The sequence below is a fragment of the Onychostoma macrolepis genome, chromosome 05 (genome assembly GCF_012432095.1).
Source record: "Onychostoma macrolepis isolate SWU-2019 chromosome 05, ASM1243209v1, whole genome shotgun sequence".
Taxonomy (NCBI): domain Eukaryota; kingdom Metazoa; phylum Chordata; class Actinopteri; order Cypriniformes; family Cyprinidae; genus Onychostoma; species Onychostoma macrolepis.
The window spans coordinates 10,668,334-10,692,715 of NC_081159.1; the positions used below are offsets into that span (position 1 = coordinate 10,668,334).

General features: G+C 36.2%; 1 protein-coding gene and 1 long non-coding RNA gene across 9 annotated transcripts in view; both read left to right on the forward strand.

The window, feature by feature from the left end:
* Positions 1-24,382, forward strand: part of edil3a (EGF-like repeats and discoidin I-like domains 3a) — a 206,495-nt gene that overhangs the window by 89,372 nt on the left and 92,741 nt on the right. For all 5 annotated transcript variants that reach the window (XM_058776707.1, XM_058776705.1, XM_058776706.1 and 2 more), the window contains one exon: positions 20,835-20,948. In XM_058776707.1, coding sequence (XP_058632690.1) covers positions 20,835-20,948 — 114 coding nt within the window. The remainder of the gene's footprint in view (positions 1-20,834; positions 20,949-24,382) is intronic.
* On the forward strand, positions 3,587-4,929 carry LOC131541140 (uncharacterized). 4 transcript variants are annotated; one of them, XR_009271409.1, is made up of 7 exons: positions 3,587-3,645; positions 3,710-3,775; positions 3,846-3,947; positions 4,021-4,138; positions 4,496-4,531; positions 4,616-4,669; positions 4,758-4,929. It is a non-coding gene; the product is annotated as an uncharacterized LOC131541140 (long non-coding RNA). The 4 variants fall into 4 exon arrangements; XR_009271408.1 differs by having other exon boundaries at positions 3,846-3,881; XR_009271407.1 differs by having other exon boundaries at positions 4,021-4,531.

The following is a 24,382-nucleotide window of genomic DNA, read 5'->3' on the forward strand; positions in this document are numbered from 1 at the left end:
TTGTTTATATACATCAACTCCTTTAAAAATAGTTCTATATGTCTCTTATCTTTCACACCGTTTGATGGGATTGTAGTTCTTTTCTTCATTCTTGTACCTTAGTCTTTTTGCCTTTTTTAAGTTGTGATGTGATTCACATCCTACATGGTTTGGGTTAGTTTCTATATTTCCTCATGAAGTACATTTATGTTACCTAACAGTACATTTTTTTTTTTCAAAACAAAACAAAACAAAAAATTTAATAATAATAATAATAATACAAAAAAAACACGAGGTTGGGAGTAGAACCTCTGCTAATTAAAAACAGCACACAAGTGTTAGTCATTGTGCCTGAGGTCTGTTTTTGTAGAGTTATTTATTTATTTATTGGATGAGGTAAATTTGCATTAATTGGGAAATTATTATTTTTTTTTTAAAGTGGATTTATAGGCTTTTTCAAAGCTTGAATTGGTATGTTGTCTACTTTATTTACAAAATGATAGCCAATTTCCTGTTCACAGGGAAACACCTTTTCCTCAATCTTATAATTGAGAGTCTGATGGATAAAGGCCGATGTCCTTCACATTATTTTCTCCCACAGTAATACACAGAGACCTTTGGTTGAAGTGTGCTTCTGTGCTGAAATTAGACTCCGAGAGCTACTGTTGTACAAACCCAAGCAATGGACTCAATACTGTAGAAGTGCTTCATCAGTGATTACCACAGTGAATTAAATACGGAAGCTCAGTCTTGACATACTTGTCATATTAACATAAACAGTGTTTTATTATTAATATTATTATTTAAACATTAGCAGTACACCAACAACTCTTATTCTCATCACAGCTCTTTCACAATCTGGGTGGCCTTCCCACAGAGCTCAATGATCCAGCACTATGTGGAAGCCCAACTCATCTGGAGATCCAGATTACGATCCCATTCCTGAACCCACAGCCCACACACATCACAACCCACTAACACAGTGGAAAACCAGGAAAACAGACAATCAAACCCTTGACAGCACAGAAAACATTCATTGGAGATGGACCATGCTAGTCATATTTCCTGTGTTTTGTACTGTGCAATAGATAATGCCCTACAAATTATCTGGAAAGCATCAGGTTCTGTTTCACATGTCATATTTGAGTACAAACACCTCATTAATAAAAGGAGTATTCACATACTCTCTAAATGTAAAACCTCATAAAACATTTTAACAAGTCCTGAGAATGACATCTTATAGATAGTGAGTACACATATGGCACAGATGACTCAGTGACATATGCGCTAAAAGTGTAGAGATTTATATTTAATGTTTTTTTTGAAAATATAAAGGTGAAAACATGGAGGAATACTGAAGTTCCATTGATCACAGATGCTTCTGATTATAGACTTCTTGGAAGTTTAGCCCTGCAAACTTAACAGAGAACCAACTTAAATTCAATCTCTCACACATGTACACTCTTTAAAAACTAAAATAAAAAAAAATAATAAAAAATCACGAGAATGTGTTCTGCCGTGTTAGTAAGCCTAATGCAAAACAGGACTGCTAATAATAATCTGCCATTCCTGAGAACCAGAAGAGTGTAAGTGACATTTTTGGTGAAATGGAGATATATACAGTGAGGAAAATAAGTATTTGAACACCCTGCTATTTTGCAAGTTCTCCCACTTAGAAATCATGGAGAGGTCTGAAATTGTCATCGTAGGTGCATGTCCACTGTGAGAGACATAATCTAAAAAAAAAAATCCAGAAATCACAATGTATGATTTTTTAACTATTTATTTGTATGATACAGCTGCAAATAAGTATTTGAACACCTGTCTATCAGCTAGAATTCTGACCCTCAAAGATCTGTTAGTCTGCCTTTAAAATGTCCACCTCCACTCCATTTATTATCCTAAATTAGATGCACCTGTTTGAGGTCGTTAGCTGCATAAAGACACCTGTCCACCCCATACAATCAGTAAGAATCCAACTACTAACATGGCCAAGACCAAAGAGCTGTCCAAAGACACTAGAGACAAAATTGTACACCTCCACAAGGCTGGAAAGGGCTACGGGGAAATTGCCAAGCAGCTTGGTGAAAAAGGTCCACTGTTGGAGCAATCATTAGAAAATGGAAGAAGCTAAACATGACTGTCAATCTCCTCGGACTGGGGCTCCATGCAAGATCTCACCGTGGGGTCTCAATGATCCTAAGAAAGGTGAGAAATCAGCCCAGAACTACACGGGAGGAGCTGGTCAATGACCTGAAAAGAGCTGGGACCACCGCTTCCAAGGTTACTGTTGGTAATACACTAAGACGTCATGGTTTGAAATCATGCATGGCACGGAAGGTTCCCCTGCTTAAACCAGCACATGTCCAGGCCCGACTTAAGTTTGCCAATGACCATTTGGATGATCCAGAGGAGTCATGGGAGAAAGTCATGTGGTCAGATGAGACCAAAATAGAACTTTTGGTCATAATTCCACTAAACGTGTTTGGAGGAAGAAGAATGATGAGTACCATCCCAAGAACACCATCCCTACTGTGAAGCATGGGGTGGTAGCATCATCTTTGGGGTGTTTTTCTGCACATGGGACAGGGCGACTGCACTGTATTAAGGAGAAGATGACCGGGGCCATGTATTGCGAGATTTTGGGGAACAACCTCCTTCCTCAGTTAGAGCATTGAAGATGGGTCGAGGCTGGGTCTTCCAACATGACAATGACCAAGCACACAGCCAGGATAACCAAGGAGTGGCTCTGTAAGAAGCATATCAAGGTTCTGGCGTGGCCTAGCCAGTCTCCAGACCTAAACCCAATAGAGAATCTTTGAGGGAGCTCAAACTCCGTGTTTCTCAGCGACAGGCCAGAAACCTGACTGATCTAGAGAAGATCTGTGTGGAGGAGGCCAAAATCCCTCCTGCAGTGTGTGCAAACCTGGTGAAAAACTACAGGAAACGTTTGACCTCTGTAATTGCAAACAAAGGCTACTGTACCAAATATTAACATTGATTTTCTCAGGTGTTCAAATACTTATTTGCAGCTGTATCATACAAATAAATAGTTAAAAATCATACATTGTGATTTCTGGATTTTTTTTTTTAGATTATGTCTCTCACAGTGGACATGCACCTACGATGACAATTTCAGACCCCTCCATGATTTCTAAGTGGGAGAACTTGCAAAATAGCAGGGTGTTCAAATACTTATTTTCCTCACTGTATATCAAATGAAAGCCCTTAATGAGCTCTTTCTACTGGCAAAAATACTGTCATCCATGAGTGTAAATTTTTTTTATTATAAACAATTGAAATCAGTACACAAAGTCAGATCAAACTATGGTAAAATTTTTGTTTTGGCTCTCCTGTAAAGTTGGTGAAATGTCACGTACACCTTTTTGGTTCTCACCCCTCAATATACAGGTGCTGGTCATATAATTAGAATATCATCAAAAAGTTGATTTATTTCACTAATTCCATTCAAAAATTTAAACTTGTATATTATGTAGCAGGGTTAGTGTTATCTGTTTTTGGCCCGGTTTGGATCTGATTGGTGGACCAATGAGATGTAAGCAGCCCTACTACGTAAGGACTCTTATTTTGAGGGGTAGTGTGGTGTCCGGTTGATTCCGGCTCTCCTCTTCCTGGCATTCCCTTTTTCGTTCCTCACTGCGTCAGGTAGGGTAAGGCCCGAATTGACTATTGCTGTGAATGGAGCGAAGTTAATCCGCGTTATTTATAGTCTGATTTTAGAGTGGGGCTGGTGGCATCGATATTGCGGCAAGTGTGTGGCGGAGTTTATTTACAGGTATGTTTCGTGCTCGTATTACATTTTTCGGTCGCTTGTGATGGTGGTATTTATTTTGTGTTGCTCCCAGTAATGGTGACACAAGCGGATGCGTGAATGCTGTCTGGTAAGTTGAGTCACACTTGTTGGAGTAACCATATAGCTTTGCGCTGGTTTTCGTTCAACCCTAACCGTAAGTACGTTTTGTTTCCTTTTCCTGCAAACGGGACTTAGTAGATTTAGTTTAACATTTGTTTTTGTTAAAGGTAAAAGGGGGAATGAAACATCACCGTCTCTAAGTTGATCTCTTGGTGAAGATACTGTGACGCCGCTGCTGTTTTGCTTATGGACATTTTTTGTTTTCGTTTTGAAAACGGACCTGTGGTACGTCATTGCTTACGGCTTCGCGGTTTGGCGGGTCGTTTGGGCCGATCTCTGTGCCTTTGCCAGGCCACCTATCTGTTTTATTTTGATTTAGTTTTTGTTAGTATAATTTCGTTTGCGCATTGCGCTGTGGTTTTTCTTTTTTTGTACTTTGGGTTTCTTTTATAACAGCGTTAACTTTTTTTGTTTTGTGTTACTTGTGGTTGTTCTGCAGCTTCATAACTGTTCCTTTACATTTCTGTGTCATATATTGTATTACGTCATCGTAAAGAATCCACATTCTTTACTTCATTTGTTTTGTACTTCTGGTGTCATCCAGGCACTGTGACTTACTCTCACTGCATTTTGTGCACTTAGGAGGCCGGCGTATTGGAGTCCCTACGACTAGTGTCTGTAAATTTAGTCTGATTGTTTTTCATTCTTTATAATTCTCTTTTTTTATAATTTTTGGTTAATGTTTTTCATTTCTGCCTCCAGGAGCCAGTGAGGACTCTGTGTGGAGCAGGGGAGGCTAGTCGCTTTCCTTCCATGGTGTGTCTCACGGGGTATTGTGTGTGTGTGTGTGTGTGTTGGTACAATTTGCTTTACTGTGTGTGTGTTTGCTGTGGTGTGAATTTAGGTGGGTTTGGATGACCTCCCGAGTTGCAGCCGGCCTGCCCTGTTCCCACTAAGCCTGGCCCTGGAGTTATTTTAATAATCTGGTGGTGTGTTTCTGGAGAGAGAACATTTTATTGATATTATTATAATAAAGTGTATTTTTGTATTGACACTCATGTCTCACTAGATCTTATTTCCTTGCCTCCAACTGGTAAAACTTACCTGTGTCCTTTCTGGGAGTATTTCCCTGGCGCTCCACCAGGGTGGCGTAGTCGGATTAAACTAATTGTGATCTTGGGGTCTGTTAGACCTATATGCACTGCCACAATTATATTCATTCATTACACACAGACTGATATATTTCAAATGTTTATTTCTTTTAATTTTGATGATTAGAGCTTACAGCTCATGAAAGTCAAAAATCAGTATCTCAAAATATTAGAATATTTACATTTGAGTTTGAATAAATGACCATCCCTACAGTATAAATTCTGGGTATCTCTTGTTCTTTGAAACCACAATAATGGGGAAGACTGCTGACTTGGCAATGATCCAGAATACGAACATTGACAGCCTCCACAAAGAGGGTAAGTCACAGAAGGTCATTACTGAAAGGTGTGGCTGTTTACAGAGTGCTGTATCAAAGCATATTAAATGCAAAGTTGACTGGAAGGAAGAATTTGGGTAGGAAAAGGTGCACAAACAACAGGGATGACCGCAAGGCTGAGAATACAGTCAAGCAAAGCCGATTCAAACACATGGGAGAGCTTCACAAGGAGAAAACTGAAGCTGGAGTCAGTGCATCAAGAGTCACCGAGCTCAGACCTCTTCAGGAAAAGGGCTACCAAGCCACTTCTGAACCAGAGACAACGTCAGAAGCATCTTAACTGGGCTGTGGAGAAAAAGATCTGGACTGTTGCTCAGTGGTCCAAAGTCCTCTTTTCAGATGAAAGTAAATTTTACATTTCATTTGGAAATCAAGGTCCCAGAGTCTGAAGGAAGAGTGGAGAGGCACATAATCCATGTTGCTTGAAGTCCAGTGTGAAGTTTCCACAGTCTGTGATGATTTGGGCTGCCATGTCATCTGCTGGTGTTGGTCCACTGTGTTTTCTGATGTCCACAGTCAACGCAGCCATCTACCAGGAAATTTTAGAGCACTTCATGCTTCCTTCTGTTGACAAGCTTTATGGAGATGCTGATTTCATTTACCAGCAGGACTTGGCACCTGCCCACACTGCCAAAAGTACCAAAAGCTGGTTCAATGACCATAGTGTTACTGTGCTTGATTGGCCAGCAAACTCGCCTGACCTGAACCTTGTCAAGAGGAAGATGAGAGACACCAGACCCAGCAATGCAGAAGAGCTGAAGGCCACTATCAGAGCAACCTGGGCTCTCATAACACCTGAGCAGTGCCACAGACTGATCGACTCCATGCCACGCCACATTGCTGCAGTAATTCAGGCAAAAGGAGCCCCAACTAAGTATTGAGTGCTGTACATGCTCATACTTTTCATGTTCATACTTTTCAGTTGGCCAAGATTTCTAAAAATCCTTTCTTTGTATTGGTCTTAAGTAATATTCTAATATTTTGAGATACTGATTTTTGACTTTCATGAGCTGTAAGCTCTAATCATCAAAATTAAAAGAAATAAACATTTGAAATATATCAGTCTGTGTGTAAGGAATGAATATAATATACAAGTTTCACGTTTTGAATGGAATTAGTGAAATGAATCAACTTTTTGATGATATTCTAATTATATGACCAGCACCTGTATAGTCTACACTGTGGATCAAAAGTTTGGAATAATTTAATTTTTTAATGTTTATGAAAGAAGTCTGCTCTCTAATGTGTGTATTTGATTAAAAACAGTAATATTATTAAATAATAGTACAGTTTAAAATGTAATTTATTCCTGTGATGGCAAAGCTGAATTTTCAGCATGCCATTACTTCAGTCTTCAGTGTAACTTTTTATTTATTTAGAAAAAAAAACATTATATTTTTCCCCAAACTTATTTGATGAATAGAACATTCAAAAGTTTAAAATAATAATAATAATAATAAACTTTTATAACTTTAAAAATGTATTTGACACTTGATAAACTTAATGCATCCTTGCAAAAAAAAAAAATAATAATCTTACTTATTTCAAACTTAATTTAGTGTTAGTGCATTTCTAAAAATATATATATATATATATATATATATATATATATATATATATATATATATATATAAATAAATAAATAAATATATATATATATATATATATATATATATATATATATATATATATATATATATATATATATTAAGCAGCACGACAGTTTTCAACACTGATAATAAGAAGAAATATTTCTTAAGCACAAAATCAACATATTAGAATGATTTCTGAAGGATCATGTCACACTGAAGTCTGATGTAAAGGTTGCTGAAAATTGAGCTTTGCGTTATAGGAAAAAGTAAAATTTTAAAATATATTAAAAATAGTTACTTTGCACATTCCTTCTGACGACACCCTGATTTTATGGGTATGTCACCAAGATGTCTATTCCATTTGTGCTCTTTCATCTTAAAGATGAAAGTTGTTTGTGAAAGATTAATTTTGTAATGATTTTGAGTGTTTGTTTGTAATGGCTTTAAGGATTCTTTGGGTTCTTGTGTTTTTTTATTTTTTTTTTAAGGTTTTAATTAATGCTTTTGTTTCATCTTCAAGTCTTGTACTGTTTCTGTCTCCCATGTTCATCATCTTTCTGTTGCTTGATCCCTCCTGTCATTTGTACCCAGATGTTTCTTGTTTGTTAATTGTTGCGTACCAAGGAGTTAATACCTTGAGAAAGCTTCCCATTCATCTGACTACCATGTATGTACAGCATTTTGTTTTTCCAACAGGGTCATACTAACCAGTCCTTGTTTTTGTTCTTGTTTTTACCAAAATAAAGCATTTAGCTCCACTACGTTTGCTCTCATGTAACCCTACATAACAGGGATTTTCTGCAACATGTCACTAAAATGCTCCCTGTGATTGTTAGAATGAGAAGCAGATGTTTTGTGGCATCTTTTATCACATGTTTGTTCACACATATGACTTTAAAGTAAAGGTGATTATTGCCATAGGATTCACACTTTCAGATGTTTCGGGGGCATGATACATTTAACATTTTACTACTTTTAAACAAAACTTAACATTTCTAAACACACATTATGAACACATTTGTCCTTCTTTATTCCATGTTTTCTCAAAGAAAAAAGAAACACGAGTAATTCAAAAGATATTTCATCACTGTCTAGGTAAACATGTAAATATATTTTTTTCTTTTTCTCATTAGCATAACGAGAGGCTTGCTAATGAAAGTTTATTTGACTGGACGAAGTGTAGCTGGAAGCAAATGCTTAATAGGGTTGCTGTGAATGATCAGCAATACTTTGTATCTCCACCCTCAAGCACAGACAATGAATTATTTAAAATAACCTGCAGCTACACTAAGTGGCAATACAAGAAGAAAGAGAATAGCAAGAAAGGGATTTTGTTGTTCAGTCTGGAGAGAGAATAGTCCTAACAAATACGAGTGTGAAAAACAGGTTGTGCACATGTATAAGGACATTTTTACATTTTTTTTCTTGTGCATTTGCCTTCTAATTTTGTTTACTTGTTTGCGAGTGGTAATATAAATTACACTATATATTACCAAATGAAAAGTCAGTATATTTTAAATCTGATAAACCTCTGTTAAACACTCTCAGAGAGTCAGAGTATAAATATCAAAGTAATACGTACTGTACCATAATATGCTTAAACAAATTGTAAACAGTTTGCAGGAGACTTAATCAATTTTCCATTTCTCTCCGTTTAATCTCATTTTGTAGGAGAAACAATTAACATACAGTATTGCAGATCTCATTAACTGTATCATTTTTCTTTCCTCTGGACATGTACTTAATGTATTGAGGGGGAATAGATTGCTTCAAAATATGCTTGCAGGCCACACTTCCTCTCAGCCATCTGATTCTGTCGTGTCTGGAGCTGCTATTATCTCTGAGCTGTCTAAAGGCATCAGGGAAAACAAACAGCAGGGGTAAAGCCTGAAGCAGAGAGTTTCATGGGTTGGTGATCCTGGTTTCCAACATCAGTCCTCGTCCAGAAGTCTTGTTCTGTCTAGCCGGCAAACACACGTCCCATAGATCACTGCTGACCTTTTCGTTTTCCACGTGAATGTTTGGCAGGCTGGACAACGCAGGTGAACATCACTCATGCCATGCTACAGTGTACTTGTCAATCATGTTGGTGTGTCTGGAAGCTGAGAGTAACACAAGCTGAAGGACTGGGGAGAAGGAAGGGAGAAGAGGATGCTCTTATTATACTTACATTGACTAACACTGTGGCAGAGCAAAAGATATTAGCTGGCTTGACATCCACATTTTAATATAAGCCATACATGGATGTAGATTTGAGTATGGATGGTAGGAATATGTACCTACTAGAGTTAAGTGACTTCTGGATAATCTCTGCTGAATACGTTTCTAGTGATCAGTTTGACTGAAGGTGACAAAATACAGTACCCGTTCATGTTTCTGTGTCATGTTTTCATTAGTAAAATGATTGATTTTCCTTTCTGCCTTAAACTAACAGCTGCAATCTATGTAGGGGTTTTAAAAAAATATATCATCTTCCCTTAACAGTTTGGTCATTTTTATTCTGAGTACAAGGTAGTGGGCAATGTCCTTAAGGGCGAATTGTGCCATTTTTGAATTGCCGAGTAGAAATAGTTATTTTTCAAATGGGTCTCCGAAACACTCTGCTAATCTGCCATTGGTGAAAACAATACAAAACAAAAAACACATCACCCCATTGGTTGAGCCAGTGTTGCAATGTAGGCTTGTCAAATAACAGAGCACTCTTTTTTTAAGTATTTTAACATTAAACAATGACAGAAACATTTTTGAAATAACAGATTCAAAATGGGAGACTCACAGTGAAAGTAACATTATATATGATTATATATATTCAGTGTGTGTGTATTTCAAAACAAAAAGGCTTATAGTAGTAGAAATATTTTAACAAAACAATGATACACTTTAGTTTTAGAAACTTTTTTTTTTATAATAAGAACAACTGATCATTTGCAACAGACAGATGCATGGCAAAACCCACATTATATATTATATATACTTGATCCTTGATGTACCCAATGAGGAATTGTAATTCATTTTATTCATAATTAATCTGATTGTTCCTCACACCTACAGCAAATTCATCTCTCTGGCATGACCTAGATATAGTCAGGAACGGTATTGTCACACCACCTGACAATTCTCTGGGTAACCTAGTTTTGTGTGTAGAAAGTGTTTGTTGGTTTTCTTCCCGCTTTGAAAGCGCACCATCCAAAATATCAATTGATATAGTGATTTTTTAGCGATAAAGCCTCATTGAAGGAGCAAAGTGTAGAGACATTGTATTGTTCTTCCTATTGTTCTACAATCCCATTGAGGCAGAGCTCCACTCTGTGTCCCCTGGTTCTGCCACATCGGTTTTCCCTGTTTTACTCTCCTCTTTTTCTTCTTCTTCCTCCCTTTCCATCTGACCCCAGTACTCTTCTCATTTCTTTCTCTTTTTCTTGAATCCCCAATACTTCTCTCCCTGCCCATTTCTCAGCTTTCTTTCGTTTCCTCTCATCTCTGTCATTTTCTTCCCTTTCTACTCTCCTGCCTTTTTTCACCATATCTCCCCCTTCACTGAAGGTTTATGTGCTTCTTTTGCCTCTTTGTGCTGCAGCCGAGCCTTCATCTCTGCCGCCGGAGCTTCATTGGCAGGCTGCCAAAGCCTGTTAGTACAGAAACCTGCCCATTCCTCAAACACCATCCACTGCACTTGCATTAGGACTCATCGCTACAGCCGGGCCATCAGACTGGAATCATCCCATCAGCTTTTTAAAATACTGAGGGGTGAATTCACTAAACAGTTGTGACACTAGGATTTCTCCACAAATGCCTGTTTCATTAACTAATCAACTGCAGTCCACAAAATATTTACTCTGGTGTAGTACTGCAGCACAAGCATTTAAATGAAGCCATTGTCATCATTTTCAGCCCAAACATGTCAGCTTACTTTTCACAAATGCTATTTATCTGGTAGAATAATGTTGTGCTAGTACGGCATAAACAGTATTTTATTTAAAAGAGAATATTTTGTAGTGATCATGGTGGCAGTAACTGAATTTAAAGTTTAGTAATTAAATAAAGATGTCATTGTAATTGTACTTTAGGATCACACCTCAGGACAAACCCGGTTCTGTGGGGGTCCTAAGCACACTTAAACAAAAGCAAGTGCACCCTCAGTTGAAACTATAATAATGGAATAAATGTGAAACATTTGCATAATTGCAATGACTGACATAGTGATAACCATAGCAATGGATGGGAAAAAATATGTCCAAAAAGACTAATAGATTCTAATTCTGCCTATACATTCCATCGCCGAAGCACCCTCGGTGATTTGATTCTGGAAGTGGGCCTGCCTCAAGATAACTTTCATACATGACAGATGTTTGGTGTGACACACAGGATGTAATTAAACTCGGGGGTCTGCTAGTGCCATGAAAGATCCCGACCCCCAACTGCTCCAGGCACCTGTTAAACAAAAGATGGCTGAGAAAAAATGTGCCTGTTGGAAATAAACCAAAGCCCTGCGATAAATGCCTTGAGCTCCTCAGGTCGTCCAGAGAGCTCTTACAGCAATACAGTAGCTCACATAGATGGCCTCAACCTTAATAGACATGGACTAAAAGCCACAAAACTCTCATTTTGATTTCATGAGGTGTGTAATAAGTTTAGTCTTGAGGGAAGAACTCCTAAGCAGTTATTTAAATGGACCAATATATATCAGGTTGTATTAAAAGTGTCAAGCTAACCAAATTATTTAATTTCTCAAAAGAACTTACAAGAACATCTGAATTAGCCTTGTCATGTTTCATGTTCATTCGATTATATTTAATGGATGCACTGAATATATGTACTGTGTTCAGGTGAAATACACCCAGTATTGAGTTATTAAGGATGTACCGCATAGTGAATAAACCAGACCAAGTTCCACTATTTTAAATAGCCACTTAGTAAATCATAGCAGCTTGGGCTGAGCTGAAAGTTAACAGAGTGTCATTTTTATGTCTTAAACCAGCTTAGCGTCAGCTATTTCTTTCCCACTGAGCTGAGCAAAAGATAAGTTGATAAGCTAATGATATACTCTCAGTATGGTTTCAGTCAGCAAACAAACTGCACTTGTCTATGCTCAGTGCAGGAAAAACGAACTGTGTATATATACAATTATTTATTGAGACCACTGAGAAACAAGCCCTTTTGCATCAGCCTGATGTTTGATAGATATGAACTGCATGAATTAATAAAATGCCTACGACCATTACATTTTCATTTGAGTTACTGAATCATCACTTGGTGAAAGTCCTCGGAGACTTCACGCTTCAACTATATAGTGCCGGATCTCATCTGGTGTAATACTGAGAGAAGAAAAGTAGGATTCAGAACATTCATCTGCTATTGTTAAACAGCAATTTCATTTGTACTAGTTGTGCACCAGTAGTAGCTCTCGTACTGAAAAGGGAATTGAAACAATTTAAAGATCCAACAGTATGAAGTGCTATGACAAATATTATAGATTTTTTTGTAAGGACTGCATTTTCTACTGACCTTCATCAGCTTCACATCTACTACTGGCACATTCAGTACATTCAGTTGAAAAGCAGGCAAGTACAAATGGAGCACCACTTCAGTATATATCATGTAAATACATTTTCATTTTTGTTTATACAGTTGTAAATACAGTACACAATACACAAACCTGTACATAAATCTTCTGTTCCATATGTACCATGTTATTTTTATTATTTTACTTATTATACAAAACATCTCCAAAATACTTGAATTGTGTACTTTATTTCCCCATTCAGATAAAATATGGCCAATAAAATGCATAAATACAAGTAGTACTGAAACAATCTGAACCTTAAGAGTAATTGGAAATATTGGCTGGCAGAAACACTCTGACTCAAACATATTTCAGCCACATGGGCATCCATCGGATTACTGGTCATTCTGTAAATGTACACTTCTGTTCAAATGTATGAGGTCAGTAATTTGTTTAATGTTTTTGAAAAGACGTCTGTTATTAAAACAGCAATATTGCAAAATGTTATTTAGTTTTATTTTTTTATATATTTTAAATGTAATTTATTCTTGTGATGTCAAAGCTCAATTTTCTCCAGTGTTTAGTGTCACACAGTATTTGAGAAATCATTCTAATATGCTGATTTGATGTTCAAGATATATTTGATATAATATTTATTATGATACATTGATATGATTTTATGATAAGATTTATGATGAACAGAAATGTCCAAAGAACAAGATTTATTTCAAAGTTATAAATATATTTACTTAAATATGTTTAATCAATTGAATGCGTCCTTGTTGAATAAATATATTAATTTCTTTAAAAGAAAAAAAAAAAACAATAATAATTTTCATAAAATCTTACTGTCCCTAAATTTTTTAACAGCAGTGTACATTTATAACTTTTTGCAAACATTCATATCTAGAATGACACAGAGTTGATAAACTAAAACGTATTATTCAACAGTTAGTTCCCGGTTTTCCATTTGACTGGATGGGCAACATTCCAAGAGTGCTGATATGAAGTCCAACAAGCTATAAGTGCCAAATAATTTTGATGAGGCTCATTCTTACATGGTATTTTACAGTAATTCAAATGGATTGTTGAATATTTATGAGACTCATTGCTGTGGTGGACACAATGTAAACATTATAGAAGACCTGCAATATTGTTTGGATGTAATCTCCCTCCACGTATCGAAATGGAATAGTATTGATATTATTTATTTTTGCCTGATTGTCAATCAAGCAATAGCAGTTGCCTCATGAATTTGCATGAATCTCAGTTATCCAACTTCCAAACTTCTTTTGTATAGTAACAGACTAAACTGCACTAAGAACAGTTCTGTTCTTTTTCTTATCGTACACCTCCAGCCTCTGCAGCCCCCATCTCTAGTGCTGTCTCCCACTGCACCCATCTCCGCTGTTCTTCTGCACGGTTAATCCTCATCCGAGCGTCTCAGAGCAGGTGTCCACGCAGTAGGGGTCACTGCCGCCTACTGGAAAGGCCATTTCCCCTTCCCTTAGCTCGCTCCCTGGATGTATGGCAACCAATTTAGCACTTACCGTTACAGTCCTTCATGCCGGAGTGCTATTCATCTCTCTCATTATCCCCCAACTGAGAACTGCTTTGAGCCGAACAGGAAAAAGGTTGCGAGACCGTGGGCCACGGCCAATCAGAGTTTGGCCTGAGACTAACTATAACAGCAGATGTTGTTAAAGGGTTAGGAGGTAATTTTAGGGGAGCGTGACACACTTGGAAGATTTTTAAAAATCCTTCGCTAGTGGAGAAAGCAAGAGAGATTCTGGAGTTATTTTCGGTTCTGGGAGAGGCATGGCAATGAATGTGGATTGGGGGAAGGCTGTAAGCTTAAGAGACATGTATACACGCATGCACCACTGTCACACACACATACACACACACACTCCACCTCCATCCCCTCGCTCTGTGGAAATGGCCCTATGTGCTCTGAACACTAAATCAGGTTAAGCCTCCACTGTCTCCCGGCTAGCAGAGCACTTCATCACTCACACGGCAGACAATGCCACAGCAAAGGACAATCCCTCCTCTATGTCTGCCTCCGCATGTGCATACTAATAGATATGAGTTGTAAAATCCTTCCAAAATTGTTGTCTCTGTTTGATCTTTACAAAACCACCTTGTGCAGGTTTGAAATGAATTTCACATATGTAGTGTTCACAAAAACATATTTTGGTACTGTTGTGTTTCGCATGCCATGTCTTGAATGAAAATTTCCTCTGTAACCCTTATGGTCTACTGAGATTGACTTTAATATTTGTATTTTTAAAATTTTAGCGATCCCAAATTATCTGAACCAATCAAAAGCCAGTAGACAGGTATTATTGACCCTGTAAAGCCTATCGTATCATATTTGATGCATGGATTTTTATTATCAACAAAATCAAAACATGATCCAAAAGAAAAAAACTGTTGCACACGGTCTATTACATGCTGTCTGCCCTCGGATTCTTAGTTTATACTTTTTTTTAGCAAGTAAAAGGTATTTTATATATTATTTCATATATCTTTCAGTTTTATCATAGAGTACACTTTGAACTTAAAACAAGACTGATATCCATTATGTAGTTTTCTCATTAACCTTCATACTCTGATGAAAGGAGATGCTTTGAATATTTGTAATTTAATTTATTTAGCAGGCTGCAATGTGTGCATGAGTCTGAGAATGTTAAAATTCAATGCATTTATTCATGGTCATTCATTGCATTTAAACATGTTTTATTTCTAAAGAGAAATAATGTCAATAACATTTTTCTGGAGGCCAGATACATATGAAGGCCCTAAACTACAATATGGGGGGAAATGTGAATAAAGGTACTAATTTTACAAGGGACTAATTTTTTAAAGAAAAAAATATATATAAATCAGGGAGGCACTGTAACATATTTTTGTGTTTTGATGTCAATTTGAAATTATGTTTATAATTAATCAGTTGTTAGATTGGAGGGGGGGGGGACTAAGAATCTCCCCTATGCTTAAATATTAAGTTTGTTTTCAAGCCCGTTGGGTCTCCTAAACCACAAGCAGATCATGAGGGTTAAAAGAAAAACATGAATTTAACAGATTCAAAAGTGTGCCCGTGTAATTAGAGCGTTCACATGTGAAATTTATGAGGTTTTCCTTAAGGTATTACATCTTCATTATTATTCTGTATGATTAGAGCTTACATGCATTCTGGAAAAGTGTGAGTTTTATCATATTTATAATCATATTTCTTTCAGTAGTCCACATGTCTCAGGTAAAGCATAGTTCACTTGAGAGTGTTTGGTCAGAGAGCAGGACTTCATTGACTCTGATGGCTTCTAGTTGAGGGATCTTGATGTCAGGTATGGCAGAGTTTTGTTTACCTGACCTTGAGCCTCTCAGTGTCTGTGTCTCCCCGACTGTGTGGATTAGCTACTCTTCCCCTGAGGTAATCCTCTCTCTCTTGCTCTCCCGCACGCGCTCTGACAAGCATACACACACACACACACACACTCGTGCTCGCTGACAATCTCACACTCACACATGCACACAACAGATTTAATTGCCCCTCACTGATCTAAAGTCTCACACTTTAAACTGCCTTTTAATCCAGGGTGGCTGGACCATCTCAAAAGGCCTCCACTATTGCCAGGTTGGATTTGTCTCCATGTTTACCTGAAGTACCAAATGCCACCTGATCATCTATCTGTCTCGAATGCTTCTGTGAACACAATGGAACAAAGAGCAGGAGTTCTTCCAATAAAGAAGGAGCTGAGACACGTCTGCCATTAAATGCCCACTGCAGGTGCAAGGTCTAATTGTAGCAAATTACAGTGAATGTGCAGCACAAACCGCAGTGCGACGCACCATCACCATAGCCCACGCCCCCACGTTCATTTGAGCGAGCGATAAAGCTTTTAATACTTTCTGCTGAGAAAGAAGGTACCATAATTTGAATGTTTTTTGAAGATGTGCTTGAAATATTAAATGAGTGTATTGTGTGGTTACTGAACACTTATGTCATGATTTGAATTGAACTAAAGGCATAGAGATTCATATTCACTCAGGCCTGGGAGCTCTGAAATCACTCATTAACTATAGTGGTGAGTTAGAATTTTTTTTTATAGCTAGTTTTTAGCTGTTTATCAATTTGTCATTCAAACTTTGTCTACTTGTTTGGGTTTCTTCGGAAGAATGTGCAGAGCAGAAGGTGCTACACAGAGCCAGGAATAACATGTTTTTAAGTTGCCAGCCAGAGCCAGCATTTTTGATTATATTCAACAATCTTTCAAGACCCCAGAAAATATTTTGTTTAAACAAAACAAATATATATTTATTCTTGCTTCATTCATTCTTTTTTATCAACACTTTAATGTGGGTAAGGTCCATCCAAAACACATTTTAAACAAAAAGCTGAGAAAATTGCCTCTTTTTGTCAAAGACAGTGTCTGAGTCAATTTCAGAGTAATGGTTAAAACAAATTATCTGAGATCAAGTCCATCAACACCTCCAAAGTTTTCAGTCCTCTAGTCATTTAACCAGCATTGGCATTTTTCTCTGTAACACTAGGCAGTTTTGATTTGCACACTGTTGAATGTTTGGTGATCATTTTAGCTTACTTTTGCAGAAATAACATCTATCCACTCCTTTTGGTTACATACATCTTTTTTGCTTGTTTTTTTTGGATCCAGAGATGGTGTACTATTTTTAGAAGGTCTGTAGCAGTGTCCCCTACAGGAATCTGGAAACACAGATTGCCTGAAAAAAATTCATCCATGTGTCAAAAATATTGGTGTGGTTAGGTTAAGTTAATAGTTAAGGATTAACAGAAGCCCATCTATCCTGTGTTCTCTCTATCACTTCACTTGGTGGGACACGTTTCCGAGCCTCAAACAAATAACGTGTATAAAATAACGTGTCTGATATCAGAAAGAAAGTTTTCATAGTAGGCTGAACTCTAATGTACTGTATAGAGATTAAATATTAAAGTTTTTATTATCATTTATTATTAGTTTTGATTTGTTAAAAGAGACATATCATTAGGAAATAATAATAATATATTTCCTAATGATATGTCTCTTTTAACAAATCAACAGATTTTTGAAATGTAAAAGCAAACATTAGCCAATTTTGATTCTGAAGTAGCTATTAACTTAATGATAATTTGCCCTTGTTGTTGTCAGTAGTGTGCTCTCAGGTCTTTGTTTGTCAAGTTAATGATCGTTAATGAGAGCGTTAAGCCTCTCTCACTTGAATTAATTAAAACATAATCCTTGTGATTGTGACAATCTCCTGCTATGACGATGACACTATGTCTGACTAGGACTTGTCTAATAAAGCATTTGTTCGCAGAGGAGTGCTTAGAGCATAGTTTTCTAATTTGAAATCGCATGGTCATTAAGATGTCTGAAGTAATGAAGTAATTGTTGTTGTAGATTTTTTGTTTATTCTTTTTTCTTTCATTTCAGGCGGTATACAGAATGTGTGTGTGTTTAAAATAAACTGATATCAAGTGTCAAACCCGCAGTACTCAAAAGTGATTTGTTTTGTGGGTAACACTTTACAATAAGGTGTCATTTGTTAACATTAATTATTGTATTAACTAACATGAATGAACAATGAACAATTCATTTATTCAACTGTTTATTAAGCTTTGTTAATGGTAGTTAATAAAAATACAGTTGTTCATTGTTTGTTCACGTTAGTTCACAGTGCATTAACTAATGTTAACAAACACAACTTGTGATTTTAATATTGCATTAGTAAATGCTGAAAATAGCATTAACTATGCTTAATGCTGTAGAAGTATTGTTCATTCTTAGTTCATGTTAACTAATATAGTTAATTAATGAACCTTATTGTAAAGTGTTACCGTTTTGTGTAATGTCAGATATGCCCCACTTACTATTTTGCAAAGTAGTTTTTGTGTTTTGTTGGACATTACTTAAAAAGAGAAGATTAAGGAATCTGTAACCAGTTGCTGGTACTACCAAAATAATGTAATTCATATAGGAGCTCAAATTAAATTGATGTAAGTTGCAGTACATGAGTATCGGCAATGACTTCGTTTGAAAGATTTAAGATGTATTAATCTCAAGCCAAAACCTAGATGAGAAAAAAAAAAAAAAATATATATATATATATATATATATATATAGGGATTTAGGGATTTATTTTACATACGCATTCGATGTCCAAAAATACCAGCAGGATTGTAAGTCTTTGATTTATTAATGCCAGATAAGTTTAGCAAAATCAAGGCTGCGTTTGAATGGAAGCTTATCCTCCAAACATCAAAGCTAAGTCCTTCAGCTCCTTGATGGCTGTTTGTAACATTTTCGAATTTATTAAATTCTATGAACTCTTTCAGGATCACCTTTAAGGCTTATTTCTACAGATCATGTCCTCAAACACATTAACACACAACACACATTTACTTGTTGAATGATTTGCTTCAGTATATTATTTACTGTGATGAAGTTTGGTTCAAACGAGGTCTAACTACATTTCACGCATACCTTTCTGAGCCACTAGCATCACAGATTGGAAATGCAAAGACAATGACTAAAAACAAAAAGGTGTATTTTCTTACTGTTTTGCAAAAATATCTCAAAAAAGCAAATATAACATATATAGAAGTACCCCCACACACACACAAAAAAAAAAAAAAATATATATATATATATATATATATATATATCTAAAGAGTCACCAGATTTGAAAATAAAAAAATATATATTTTTAAGGAATGTTGGGGTCCAAACAACACTGAACCTCACTGACTTTCTTTATGAACAAAAATACATTTTCAAACTACCAAAATTCCAAACAAGTCATACAGATTTTGAATGACATGGGATTGAGTACATGATGACAGAACTGAACTATAACATCCAAAAAGTTGCACACTCTAGCTTTCTTTTTTGGCATTTGGTCTTAGAGAGCTGAGGGCTTCCCTAGACCACACGGCTGGATTATTGTGACTGCTCTTTCTCATCCTGTTAGTCTAGCCACAGTGGAATAAAGAGGTGTGCTTTTCATCAGGCTAATTTGTGGTGAAACCTCAGGATGATAAGGTTGAATTTAAATGGGTTACTTCTGTGTGTGTGCTGCGGTAGATAGATACTAAAGTGATGACCACCCCCACCCTCCCGTCAAACATGTGAGCTTGGCATGTTTTGAAACACATCATTTTCTATCTTTTCCATTATAGATTTCAGTTTCTGCCAGTAGCAGGTTTCATCTCTCTGTTCAAACACTCTGAGGGCCTTATGATGTGGGCTGATGCTTAGGTCTAGTAGCTTATCACGTGTCAGTGTAAACATATGTTATTAAAAGAAAAGATGTACTCCCAACAAAGCAGTGTTCAGCAGGGGTGTTGCGTGGAGTTTTACATTAATTTACATTTATATTGATTTTCTTGGCAGGTGTTTTCATTAACTATAAACTACAAACAGTCATTTCAACAGAAAGTTAACAGTACAAATTGTTAGTGGAATTAATTTCACCATTGTTGAACCTAACGCCGGGTTGCTTCAATGCTGCTGTTCCTTTTTAAGTATACTTTATGAATATCATTTTACAATAAACAAGATGTGTGGGAGACCCGGTTTGGATAATTTCCAAATTCCACCATCCACTTCTCTTTATTGTTCCTGCAGAGTTACCAGTCACTCATGGTCAAATTGCCATATTAAAATAATTTCTAAAAGATCATGTGACACTGAAGACTGAATAATTGGCTGCTGAAAATTCAGCTTTGCCATCACAGGAATGAATTGCATGTTAAAATGTATTAAAATATAAAATAGCTATTTTGAATTGTATTAATATTTCACAATATTATTATAATTTTTTTTACTGTATTTTGATTCAGGTGATTCAGGTGAGCATAAAAGACGTTTTAAAAATCTCACCCACCACAAACTTCTGAACTTTAATGTATCGTTATTATTGCTGTTGTTGTTGTTTTCTATTTCTTATTCATTTTTAATTTTTATTTTGAATAACTCTTATCCAATGCTCACAACAATTTTATGCCTTGCAAACATTAGAAGTGATTGTACAGTCCTACAATTTCTCGGTTTTAATTTTTTGTCTTTCATTACTCTTTTGTCTGTTTCAAATGCGACACAGAGTTTTGTGTTTATTAATGTTTAATTCATCAAGGACTTGCTAGTGAGGGGGTGATATTGCTTTATCGTCAATAGTCACCATTTTCAATCACTATAATTTGATTTCATGGCTGGAATGTTCTTCTAAGCTGTGAGAAGAGAAACAAACACAAAATAACAAACTATACAAACCTAATAAAGGGCCTTTACCAGTGCATTTGAATGTGAGACGTTCCAGTAATTGCCTTTAAGCCTGATATAAACGATTTATTTTTCCCTTTTTTTTTCTCTGCAGATGTTAATGAATGCGAAAGAAGCCCCTGTAGAAACGGGGGGATCTGCACAGATCTGGTTGCGAACTATTCCTGTGAATGCCCAGGGGAATATATGGGAAGAAACTGCCAGTACAGTAAGTACATGTTCTTGTTTTTATGGATGCTTCCTTCCCTGTCCCATTTCTTCTCCCTCAGTCCATCCAGTGGGCTTTGTATTAAGTGAATTTTGTGACAGTTCAGAGCATCTGTTTCACCGGGTCCATGGAGAAGCATGCAAGAACAGCTGAGAACAGACAGTTAAACCCACACACAAAACACATTGTGTCAGGGTGAACGGAGACGGGAACAGTGGGTGTGGCATCTGGCCTCATAGAGAAATGTACTTCAAATAAAACATAAACTATTACAAATAGAAAATAAAATGTTATTTGGGAATACTGTTACATAATAAAAGTGGGTGAGGTGTTTCTTGGGGGCTTGACAACCATAAAAAGATTAAGTGTTCATTGGGAACATGACCACCATGGCACATGCCTCAAAATGCTTACTTCTTTCCTGGACCTGCAAGAATACCCTCATGCATTCACAAGGGAAGAGATCAAAGCATGATTTGCAGTTAAAGGAATTGTTCGGCCAAAAATGTAAATTTACCCTTAGGCCATCCAAGATGTAGATTTGAACAAATATAGCATCACTTGCTCATCAATGGATCCTCTGCAGTCAATGGGTGCTATCAGAATGAGAGTTCAAACAGCCAATAAAAACATCACAATAATCCACATGACTCCAGTCCAACATTAAAAGCTGTGTGTTTGTAAGAAACAAATCCATCATTAAGGCATTTTTTAACTTTAAACCTGATCTATAATCCATAATAGCACTTGCTCCAGTGCGTCCTTCCTGTGTTGTCCTCTCACATCAAAATCCATCAACTTATTTGTTTAGAACTGTTTTGGACTGTATCGTTTCCTTGATGTATGCATATTTCTCTCCTGATTCAGTCTAGATTATGAGATTTCACTGGAGAATGCAATATTATGGTTAGAGGACTCATATTTTAGTCAGAAGCAATGGTTTGACTATTTTAATGGTGGATTTGTTCCTTACAAACACATGGCTTTTAATTTCACAAGACGTTAATTGATGGATTGGAGTTGTCTGGATTATTTGTGGATTATTGTGATGTTTTTATCAGCTCAAGTTTCAAGTTTCAAGTTTACTTTATTTATATAGCACATTTAAAACAGCCACAAGACTGACCAAAGTGCTTCACAAAAGAAACAGCATCATAAGAGTAATAAAAACAAACAAAATATACAAAATAAAGAACCAGAATAAAACACTAACAAAAAATATAATAGGCAGGAATATAAAACCTAATAGGCCAATGAGAACAGATGTGTTTTTAAGAGAGAGTTAAAAATGGTCAAACTAGGGGCCATTCGGATTTCCCCTGGCAAGTCATTCCAGAGACGAGGACCAATTACGGAGAAGGCACGGTCACCTCTACGCTTGAGTCTGGAATGTGGAATTAAGAGAAGGTTCTGGTCACCAGATCTTAGGCTTCTCGAGGGGATATACTGATGCAGCAATTCAGATAGGTAGCCGGGTGCTTGATTGTGCAAAGATTTAAAAACAAATAATACGATTTTAAAATGTATTCTAAATTGAACAGGCAACCAATGAAGAATTAAAAGAGCTCTCAATCTGACGGCACCCATTCACTGCAGAGGATCCATTGATGAGCAAGTCATGTAATGCTTCTTGAATTTCTTCTAATTTCTTCTAATGAAGAAACAAACTCATCTACATCTTGGGTGGTCTGAAAGGGTGAGTAAATTTTTTAGCAAATTTTCATTTTTGGGTGAACTATTCCTTTAATGGCAGTGGTGACAAGGTGGTGTTCAATTTGTTACATATTTCATACTATGCAAACTGGAATCATATGTCATTTAACCTTCCTCCTCACTTCAGTAGTCAACTCTGGTCTACCAGGCTGATATTTTAACATAAGCTGTATGAAAGGACTGAAATACTTTGATTTAGGTATGATCAAACGCTTCGATGAAGTAGTATTTCATCACCTTTCATCACCATTGTTGCTGTTTTATCTAAATCATTTATATTGCTGCTGCTGTTTTGTTGAATAAATGGCCAGTGAGACCAAGAGAAAAATGCAGGCAGATGGAGTGTGACTGAATGACACACAGAGAGAGCAAGAGAGAGAGAGAGAGAGAGAGCATCAGACAGAAAATGTCATTTGTTCACACTAGATATGCCTTATCGCCATGAATCAAAGGGGATATTAGTTTTCTCAGGGTTATTTGAGACATCTAAAGACATTTATTAAATAGAGACAAACATCTCTATCATCCTCGGTTTTCAGGGTTATTACTTTAAATACCAGCAATTTATATATATATATATATATATCAGCTTCCAAAATAATGATCAGTAAAAAAAAAATGTGTGTGTGTGTATAGTGTGTGTGTGTGTGTGTATATATATATATATATATATATATATATGAAGAGTTCAGATGCAAAAGCCTCTAAGTGCCATCTGAAATTTTCTTCTAAAATAAGCATTTTTGTCAGGCTCTTATATTTATGTTTAGTTATTTCACTTTAATTGCATAGAAAAGGACATATACATAGCTATTAGAGTAAGATTACTGAACCTAAGCATCGGAGTCTGATAAAAATGCTAATTTTAGAAGGAAATTTCAGATAGCACTTAGAGGCTTTTGCATTTGAACTATTCTTCTTATATATATATATATATATATATATATATATATATTGATTATATATTTATTTGGTGTGCTTAATTATATTTAAAAATAACACAACAATTAATTCTTCCATTGTAATTGTGTTCAAAAACAGCCGGACGGAGCAAAACAGAATGGAACAGAATGCTTTCATCTGCCACAGCAATGTCATTTTCTATTATTTTCGTTTTTTATTTTTATTATGTGCATAACAATACACAAATTAACAAATAATTTGTGCATGATTTATCTTTATTTGGGGCTTTTATTCTTCTGAAGATTATTTGTGGGATTAATTGTGATTCATTTGATTAATCACCATATCATGTCATAAATCCAATTAAAAATGTTCATTGATTGACTGCCCTAATAATAGCACACAAAAACTGGCAGCTATATTTGAAAAGAAAAAATGCTTTTACATACCAAGCCCAGGAAGATGTGTCACAACCTTCCTAGAATGAGTTTGACCAAAGCCCTGTCAGAAAGCCTTCACTCACGTCTTCCCACACTGCTAAAATCGATTGCCGCTAAATTCCTCCAGTCGTTTGACTGACAGTTTCGCTCTATTCATTTCACCTTTTTGTCATGTTGAATCACTGCCACCTCCTTTGCTTTATTATGTGTGGCAAGCTGGCACACTGCAAATCATTTGCATGTTGAAAGTTTAGGGTTCCTCTCTTTCTCTCTCACTTTCTCTCTCTATTTTGGATTAGGGATGCTTCTATAATAATAAAATTAAAAAATCAAGTAAATCTATTCAGTAAATTACACTGGGCTCACAAAGAGTATGTG